The sequence below is a fragment of the Limulus polyphemus genome, unplaced genomic scaffold, assembly GCF_000517525.1.
Source record: "Limulus polyphemus unplaced genomic scaffold, Limulus_polyphemus-2.1.2 Scaffold4570, whole genome shotgun sequence".
Classification (NCBI taxonomy): Eukaryota; Metazoa; Arthropoda; class Merostomata; order Xiphosura; family Limulidae; genus Limulus; species Limulus polyphemus.
Window position 1 is genome coordinate 72,086 of NW_013670180.1, and position 10,590 is coordinate 82,675.

The following is a 10,590-nucleotide window of genomic DNA, read 5'->3' on the forward strand; positions in this document are numbered from 1 at the left end:
TCTTTTACCAAAAAATAGTGGGATTGACCGTCACACGCCCCCACGGCTAAAAGGGGCGAGCATGTTTGGCGTGACGAGGATTCAAACCCGCGACCCACAGATTGCGAGTCGAGCGCCCTAACCACCTGGCCATGCCGGGCCTATAAATGAAGAACAACTTGATGTAATGTATTCTTTTTGTACAAAAATAATGTACTATTCATCAGTATAATCAAATACCATATTTTTCAGAGATCAATTACATATTACTTTCAACTTTAAAACAGTGTTCTGACTTTTCAGCTCTCTTTTCTTTACATCATCAGATGTCCTGTGCAGAGAGGTGGTTTTGTCAAGACGGGCAACAGGATAACTAAACTAAAAGGCTTTCCTTACAACTTTAAAATGTCAAAAAGGCCTTCCTTACAACTTTAAAATGTCAGGTAAAAAATAAAGAGATGCATTATTCTAACAGAGCTATGGGAAGAACTTATTCAAGAAGAACCAGAACTCTAAAATTTGCCAAAAGCCAATCGCTTCATGCCACTATACTGAAAGTGGGCTCCAACAAATTTGCTCTTGATGAATGGACGTAAGCACCACTTCCAGGACCAGGCTATCCAACGGAGTGACGTCTGTCTTTTCTCCAGAATACGTTAAATACCAATTCAAAGCCATGCACAAAAACAGAAAGCTTGAGGATGAATCACCAAAGCCATTTCAGCCCTGGCTATATCTCTAATAATGCTTTGCGATGTGTCAGCAGGAGGCCACAAATCTTTGGTTCGCTAGAAGATGTTGTTTACTTTAAAATAAGAGTTTCAGTATTTTTCTAAGTTTTATATGCTACAATAGGCAAATAGTCAGACCCATTAGTGTGTTCTTTCATTCTAACAAGAAAGACCCTTTTTAATTGTGTGCAGATGTATTTAGTCAATAATCTCACCGACCTTGGGTTAAAAGTTCTCCACAAAAAGAAAAAGAGTTTAGTAGACAATACTAAAGTAATGATATTACAGTAACTCAAGTAATATCCCCTCATGAAAATATACCTAGTTGACATTAGGATTGTTGTGCTTTAAGTATTCCATGAATATCAAGACCTGTTGATGGGAAAATGTTATCTTTGCTAGAGACAAGATTCACTCAGTGACCAGTTTGAAATAAAAACTGTATCTCGTTAGATTGTATTATTATTATTTATACTTTATATTCATAATAGGTATTATACTGTAGCATACTTACCTTGTATATAGGTTAAACTTATTTTTAATCTGTATTGATATTGGATGTCTTATAGTTTGTTTTGTGTTCACTTTTACTTGCCTTAAACAGAGTGTTTGTGGTACCAGGAGATATGAGGCTCTTTGATGACATCATCAATATGTGTCAGCTTTTTAAACTGAGCAGATGCTTGTGGGAAATATAGTTTATTTTAGTTTAATTGTTCACCACCAGATAGATGATTATGTGATGGATTAGGCACTTATAATAATAGGTTGTTTCTATAAGCTAGAGGGTGAAAGTGAAGGATTTCTTTCCCTATAGAGTCAGTAGTAGGAAAAAACAGCAACACAGTTGTAGCGAGCAAGAAAATCTCTAAGTCTACTAGTGGTGTAGTGGCAGTGGCCAGTGTTAAGGAAATCTTTTACTAACACTACTAGTGGTGTAGTGGCAGTGGCCAGTATTAAGGAAATCTCTAAATATATTAGTAGTGTAATGGCAATGGCCAGTATTAAGGAAATATTTTACTAACACTACTAGTGGTGTAGTGGCAGTGGCCAGTATTAAGAAAATCTCTAAGTCTACTAATGGTGTAGTGGCAATGACCAGTAATAATAATTCATTGATATATAGATCACTTTATGAAGATAGTAAGCTATAGTTAAAGATTTTGAAGGTGTTATCTTGACTTGCTGATATCAAAGGTGTTTTTGGTAATATCTGAAAATAGACACGTCACTAACCTTTAATGGTTGTGGAGATTTTCATTATCAAATAAAGTATTTTATGGCATTTGAGATAAAGGAAATGAAAAAATATAAACTAGATGGCATTATGTAAATGTATTTAGTAACTTTTTGAGATGTTAAAGCTGAATTTTTAATCAACTAAATAAATGAAGATTCTAATTTAAAAAAGAAAAAAATCCTAACTTAGCCTTGTGAGTCTAGTGATCATTAAGATAATTGAGCATAGTGATAATAAAAACTTGAATTTAGTGATCATTCAGACGACTGGATCTAGTAATCATTAATATCTTATTACACTAGTCATACAAAGTTTGATTCGGAAACGTTTCGAAAGATCTAAGTTATAAATATTCATTTCTTACAAAATAATGGTGTTTTATTTGAAAGATTTAATTTATTTGTTTGCACAAAATCTACTCATAGAATACACTTTAAAAAGACTAAAGCATTATTATATGTTTTTGTATAAAACATTTGGCGTAGCAAGTATCTAGCGTTATTTAGAAACAATCACTTTTATCTTCTTAAGACATAAAGTAAATCTTTAACAAAAATTTTAATCTTCGTTATCTCTTCCAATAATTAAGAAGTATTTTTTATTTTTATTTTGTCTTGCATCTAACAGACGTGGCAATTAGTTTGGAACTACAGGGACCTGTGTTCCTTCACGAACCTTCACAAAATGTCGATTTTGCTAACAGTACTGGAGCTGTCATTCCATGTTCAGCACATGGAAAGCCTTTTCCAACAATCACTTGGTCCGTCAACGACAGGACAACGGTCAGTGATATTCCCGGTCTCCGCTACGTCCGCAGTGATGGATCACTCGTTTTCCTGCCATTTCAAGCCCACGATTTTAGACAGAACATCCATGACGCCAGCTACCGATGCATTGCCTCTAACTCAGTTGGTGTAATAGGTAGCAGAGAAGTTAAAGTCAGGGGAGGTAAGAGAAATAATGTATTTGCTCATTTCTTTCAATAAATAAACTATCAAATTTTATGCTTAATTTTTTTAGCCTTAAAATAGTCCTCCTTCTTATGTTAGAAGGTACTGAATTTTAAAGAGATTATTCAATAAGGTACACAAGTCAACTTTTTCATTTTTCTGGAAATGATAAAATACTATAACATGAACTTATTTTGGAGATGTTTAGAAATTATAACATGAACTTATTCCGGAGATGGTAAAACTCTATAACATGTATTTATTCTGGAGATGGTGAGACACTATAACATTAACTTATTCTGGAGATGGTAAGGCATTGTAACATGAACTTATTCTGGAGATGGTAAGGCATTTTAACATGAACTTATTCTGGAGATAGGAATATATTACAGTGCGATATTCTACTGAAGTTGGTAAGACATTATAATATGAAGCTATTCTGTAGATGGTAAGACACTATAATATGAAGCTATTCTGGTTATGGTAAGACACTATAATATGAAGCTATTCTGGTTATGGTAAGACACTATAATACGAAGCTATTCTGGAGATGGTAAGACACTATAATATGAAGCTATTCTGGTTATGGTAAGACACTATAATATGAAGCTATTCTGGTTATGGTAAGACACTATAATATGAAGCTATTCTGGTTATGGTAAGACACTATAATATGAAGCTATTCTGTAGATGGTAAGACACTATAATATGAAGCTATTCTGGTTATGGTAAGACACTATAATATGAAGCTATTCTGGTTATGGTAAGACACTATAATATGAAGCTATTCTGTAGATGGTAAGACACTATAATATGAAGTTATTCTGGTTATGGTAAGACACTATAATATGAAGCTATTCTGGTTATGGTAAGACACTATAATATGAAGCTATTCTGTAGATGGTAAGACACTATAATATGAAGCTATTCTGGTTATGGTAAGACACTATAATATGAAGTTATTCTGGTTATGGTAAGACACTATAATATGAAGCTATTCTGGTTATGGTAAGACACTATAATATGAAGCTATTCTGGCGATGTTAAGACACTATACTAAAGGTCATTTTGGAGATGAAAAGATCTTATAATACGTACTGATTGTGGAGATAGTAAGACACTACGAACGTATTTTGGAGGGGGAAAGACATTATGTTGTGAACTTATTCTGGAAATGGTAAAGCACAATAATACGAACTTCAGTTTTTAATTGTTGGTGTTTTATAACAACATAGTAAGTTCCACATTAGTGTTTTACTTCGAGCTAAGATTTAAATAAGAACTTCAGGAGTGCCAACACGAACTCCTCGCTAGCTCAATCAACCACATAACCCTACTCCTCGTGTTTGCTGTACTCGCGTAATTTCTAAGTAAAACTTCATGCCGGAAATGAGTTCTCCGTTCGTTCCTCTCCCTCCCTATTGAAAACATATCCCCATCTCCTCTCCCGCTTCTCTTGAAAACTCGTTCAATCCACAACTGAAGTTGTTAGTTAGTTAGTCCCGCATATAGTTAAAAGGTATTTCCATTAAATTTGGTATTTCTGTCTGTGAATGACCTTAACCCATATATTCTGAGTAGACGTGTGGATACAAATAAAGGAAATTCGATTTAAAATAACATTTTTTAAAGTTGTGATATTTTTTTTAAAATGATGGAAGTACGAAATATGCTGTATTAAAGTAAACGGTAATATACATGCGACACACGAATCTGTTAGAGCCTTCTGCTATAGACTTCCCATCCATCCCTGTGTCTTACACACAGTTAACGAGCTTCAAACTCGAGATTTGTGTATTTATTGAACCTTTACGTTTATAATAAGTTTTTGTTCTCTAAGGAAATTCATAGTTCAACTAGTCATTTAATTATATCCATATTTAATTCAAATGAGTAAAGATTGTGCAGAAAAACTTGAAGCGATATTTTACCATTTCTTTACTTAAAATAATACCTTTCTTTAGTATATAGCCCCCCAGTGGCACAGCGGTATGTCTACGGACTTACAACACTAGAATCCGGGTTTCGATAGCCGTGGTGAGCAGAGCACAGATAGCCCATTGTGTAGCTTTGTGCTTAATTACAAACAAACAAACTTTAGTATATATAACTACATTTTAATGAAACCTTTAGCTGAAACTGTCTTCTTCGTTCTTTTTTATTATTTGTTTGTTTTAGCGGAAACCTACACAATATGTTATCTATGCTCTGTTCACCACGGAGAATCGAACCCCGAATTTTAGCGGTGTTATTAATTTGCCGCTGACTCCCCGGCGTTTCTTCACTTCCAAAGAAGACAGGTCAACCTGTCGAAAATGCTAGTGTGTCATAGTTCTTCTTTTTTTGCCGTTTCTTCCAAAAACTTTTTTGATCCTAAATGTTATATTTAATTCAGTGCGATGTCTTTCTGTATGCATTTATCTATCATGGTTTTTGCCTTTTCATACCTTTCTTTCTGCAGGTTTAATTCCCTTTCGACATCAATAAGACTTAGTCTATAAAATACCAAACAAGACTTTTCTGTGGATTGATGACCAGGGCTTCTTATCATTCTTGTTCGTGTGAGTGGACCTGTCTGAGTGTGTTATTTAAAGACTTGCATAAATTTGTTGACATCAGAAAAGGGCGGGCCCAAGCTGTTGGCCAGAACTCTATATATACCTTAATTTTACAATCTACATTCACAGTATTGACGAAAACGCAGTTAAGCTTTTACTTAACGGGGTTCCTTCGGATAATTAGATGATCTACCGAGTTTGTATGTGGAAATTCGTTCATTTTCTGTTTTTCAGTTAACGCCATGATACCGCAGAAAATATTCATTGATTCAGAATATACTGAAGAGCAAAATTGTTGTTTGATGATGAATAGAAATAAAGTTGAGAAACAAAAATCATTCTTATTTTGTCATATGGCTAAACACTATATGGTGTGCTTAGTTATTTGGCTCTCACTTCCTGTAGTGCAGCAAAGAAACCTTAACTCGGATGCATGACACAACAGATGGTTTAGTTTAAACGATGACCTTCCAAAGTATGATATCTCTTCTGATTAATGATAATTGCATAAAAACACAAATGTGTTTCACCATTGAGGCATTAGTAAAATTTTTAATTGTCTTAGTAGCATTAGAGTCGATCCAATGGCATTAGTGTAGGACTTACCGTAGTGACGTCAATACGAAACATAATAACCAGTTGCACCAATGAGATACGGACTCAAGCTAATGACATTAGCCTAAGACTTACCCCCACTAATGCTACTAGGTTATTCTGTTTATTACTGACGTCACTACAATAAGTCCTACACTAATGTTATTAGATTGATTCTGTATCTCATTAATGATACTAGGCTATTCTGTTTATTACTGACGTCACTACATATAGAATCAATCCCATGACATTAGTGTAGGACTTACCGCAGTGACGTCAGTAAGAAACACAATAACCTAGTAGCATTAGTGAGATACAGAGTCACTCTAATGACATTAGTGTAGGACTTATTGTAGTGACGTCAGTAATAAACAGAATAACCTAGTAGCATTAGTGTGATATAGAGTCAATCCAATGACATTAGTGTAGGACTTATTGTAGTGATGTCAGTAATAAACAGAATAACCTAGTAGGATTAGTGTGATATAGAATCAATCCCATGACATTAGTGTAGGACTTATCGCTAGTGACGTCAGTAAGAAACACAATAACTAGTAGCATTAGTGAGATACAGAGTCAATCTAATGACATCAGTGTAGGACTTATTGTAGTGACGTCAGTAATAAACAGAATAACCTAGTAGCATTAGTGTGATATAGAGCCAATCTAATAACATTAGTGGAGGATTTATTGTAGTGATGTCAGTATTAAACAAAATAACTTAGTAGCATTAGTGTGATGTAGAGTCAATCCAATGACATTAGTGTAGGACTTATCGCTAGTGACGTCAGTAAAAAAAAACAGAATGACCTAGTAGCATTAGTGAGATACAGAGTCAATCCAGTGACATTAGTGTAGGACTTATTGTAGTGACGTCAGTAATAAGCAAAATAACCTAGTAGCATTAGTGTGATGTAGAGTCAATCCAATGACATTAGTGTAGGACTTATTGTAGTGACGTCAGTAATAAACAGAATAACCTAGTAGCATTAGTGAGTAAGAGGATCATAATGGTAGCATCAGTAACAAATAGTCTTCTTAGTGATCAAAGTAAAAGAAGAAAAGTTTTGTAGTGGGGTCAGTAAGAAACAAAGATCAAAACAAATATGTTTGTTTTATTATATAGTTCATTCAATATATATTAAGCTTAATTATCAAATACAATGTATAGAACTAATTTCATAAACTTCAAACGTTTATTATAAGATGTTTTGGCGAATTAACAATTTCGTCTGAATATCAAGTGGCACGATTTATTCGTTATCCCTGTAACTACTGCTCGAGTTACTAGTCAGTGAATTTAATCACCAAGTATACCAATTTTGATGTTTATTAGCCCTTTGTTCAGGATGTTGAATGAGACAGATTAAATTAATCTCTTTCTGATATTCTTCATCTATCTACAGTCAATTGCTAAGCCTTGGGGATATGTCTTTCTCCATCATTGATTGTTATGCTCTTTCATTTCTTATTAATGACTGGTAATCTCTTCTGACGAGGTTAATACATGATTAATAAAAACGACTTGTAGTAAGCTTTTCTCGGTATAGGCAGAGAAAAAAAAGAGACTGTGACCAGGAATTAAACACTTCTCCGTTTAAACTTGAATATAATATTTATGACTCTGAATAAGCTGTGCTCTTTTTGACCCTTAACAGAAGGGATATTTTCTCGCCAGATGGCTTCATAATATATGCAAAAAACGACTGTTAGTCAGTCGCTGAAACAAAAACGAGCCTTAAATCTGAGGCCACTGTTGCCTGAGTAAATTTATCATCTTTTAGTCGGTTGTAAAAATGTTTAAATTTTCAGTAAACATGGAATGTTAAAATGAGTTTAAGGAAACTAATATTACATTATTATGCTCAAACGTAGTTAGCGATAAGTTTGAGAGCTTATAATACTAAAATTAATTAATCGATCACTGTGGTTGGAACAGCGCAAATAGTTCATTTTGCAGTTTTGTGCTTGAAACCAAAGACAACCTATATATATATATATATATATATACGGTTTTCTATAAAGATATTAAATAAAAGGGAATATTTCATATCTAAATCTACTTAACTATAAGATTTTAATCTATGTACAAGGTTGAGAAACCTGTAGATATAAGAAATGGTGCATAGAATATCTTCGAAAAGAAATCTTGATAATAGAGTTAGCACAAATGATCACATATAAAGTGTAAGAGACTTAAAATAAGACCCAAAACTCGAGTGCTTTAGAATAGTTGATGACTATTAATCCTCAGAGGAATAGTCAACTATTCGAAAGCGCTCAAGTTTTGGGTCTTATTTTAAGTTTGAAAAGAAATCATCAATTCAGAGAAAATTGATTTCTTAATTTGTAAGGAAAGAGAATGTGGAATAGACCGAGCGTTTTTTGCTGCTCATGTTTTTATTATTTGACTACAGGATTAATGAAAAACTTGAAGACAAAAACTGAATTGCATGGGAAATAAGTACATTCATTTGTTGCTTGCAGCAAGTAAAGTTTAATTATTTTTCAATTTTAATAATTGCAGCGAAATATATGAATGTCATCATATATCAATAAGCTTTTTTGTACAGATTTCTGACCATGGAAAGGAGTAAAGTAATCTGTCATAAGAGATGTGAAGAGGCTTCCAGAAGTAATATAGGATGGCTTAGTTCTAAACATCTAATCAATCATATTCACCTGCAAAAAATGTATAATATTTTTTCCTCAGTTAAAGAACTATATTCTCGCTAAACAGAAATAATCAATCACAGAGATCTGTAAGAAATGAGTAGATGACCCAGGCAGTAAATTACGAAACTTAATCACCTGTAAGAAATGTTGAGATAGCCCCTTCAGTAATATACTGTTAAGACTTAACGAACTGCCTTCACTCGCTTGTTGCTGATAATGATGAAGTAGTGAAGACAGATTGTGGAGGTGTTTCCTCTTGTTAGCGTGGACAGGATATATGAAGGAAAATAGAAAGAGAAATAAAAAGATGGACAGAGAGACGAATAACTCGAATGAACTTTATTAAAGTTATCTAGTTCCGTCAACAACTTACTGCCAGATGATAACAATGATTGGTATAAGTAATGGAGCCAACTTGCAGTTGTCAAGTACAGGTAGTGTTTGGATTAGTTGTGTTAAGGATTGATGTCGATCCTGAACAAAAATTGAACATGGTACGGTTTGCAATCGCACGTAACTGGTTTCTGTGTAAATGCAATTATGTAAATTGTTATCTTAAGTGACACGTTTTTCAGCATTCTTTTAGAGGACTTTTTTATTATTATCACTTGTTATATTTGAAAGTGAACGATCAGAAAATAGTTTTCCTCCTGAAGTTTCTTCTCAGTTCGTAAGATGTTCCCTTTTTTTTTGCTAAATGTTCGGAATAATTATGTTAAACTTCTTGGAGTTGTTATATTACACCAAGGACCAAGAAGGTGTGTGACAGTAAAACGAGCTTTACAAGGGAATGTTATTTTAATAAACATCTGTTTCAAGGAGAGGATCAGCTTCACGACTTCCTCTCTAAAAATGGATAATATGATTTTATATAATTAGCTATTCTAAATAGTTTTTCAACTGCAAACCAGGAGTGGTTTAGTAGTTGAAGTGCCAAAATGTGAAGCGAGAGGTCTAAGGTTCGAACCGTTTTACTGTTAAACTAGCTCGGTACTTTTACCTGTAGTCATATTATAAAATTATAGTCAATTCCATTATTCAGTTCAAAAAGTCGAACAAAGCCAAAGTGTTAGCAGATGTTTTTGGCTGATTAGATAAATGTTAATAGGGAATAAATTGACACATCTAATCGAAAACTTTTTCTAGTTTATTGTGTGCGACGTTTCGAGCATGCGCCCTTCGTCAGGCAGTAAATACCGTGTTACAATCTTCTTCTTGTTGGCTGTCTACCCTCCCTCTGCTCCAGTAGTTCAAAATGAAGGATATCGTTAAGGGCGGCTATATCTGAAACAAAAACGTCTCTCACCTGTCCGTTTTACACGTGTTACATAAGGCGTCGTTCCAGCTGAAAACATTATAATTATAATTCTCATTTTCAGCTCTAAGATGTGTTTCAAGAATTAAAGTCCATTTGGTGTAGGCACTTGCAAGAACTTTGAATCCTTTGGCAATAAAGTTGAAAAAAAAATAACCTATATTCTCCAGATGTCTTCCAGTGGGACAGTGGTACGTTTACGGACTTAAAATGCTAAAATCCGGGGTTCGATTCCCCGCGGTGGACACAGCAGGTAGTCCAATGCAGCTTTGCTGAACAACAAACCCCATCCTACTGAAAATCAACATACACCGAACTTTAGAGAAAAGTCTTTATGGACACCTCCACCAAACAGAGAACCAGATTTAAATAGTTATGTTAAAGCAGTAGAAAATGACATAATACAGGCCTTAACATCTTCCAAGCAATGTCCTAATAATATTAACCAAAATGAAAGAAGTGATTTAAACAGTCTTAAATCGAACAACAATATCATAATACAGCCAGTAGACAAGGGTAGAGCTATTGTTATTAACAAAGATGACTA

General features: G+C 34.0%; 1 protein-coding gene across 1 annotated transcript in view; it reads left to right on the forward strand.

Annotated features, from left to right (window-relative positions):
- Positions 1–2,898, forward strand: part of LOC111088847 (Down syndrome cell adhesion molecule-like protein Dscam2) — a gene marked incomplete at its 3' end in the record, with an annotated part of 23,977 nt that extends 21,079 nt beyond the window's left edge. Inside the window, exon 2 of the mRNA XM_022399970.1 lies at positions 2,578–2,898. Within this exon, the coding sequence (XP_022255678.1) occupies positions 2,578–2,898 (321 nt within the window). The remainder of the gene's footprint in view (positions 1–2,577) is intronic.
- Between the last annotated feature and the right edge of the window lie 7,692 nt (positions 2,899–10,590).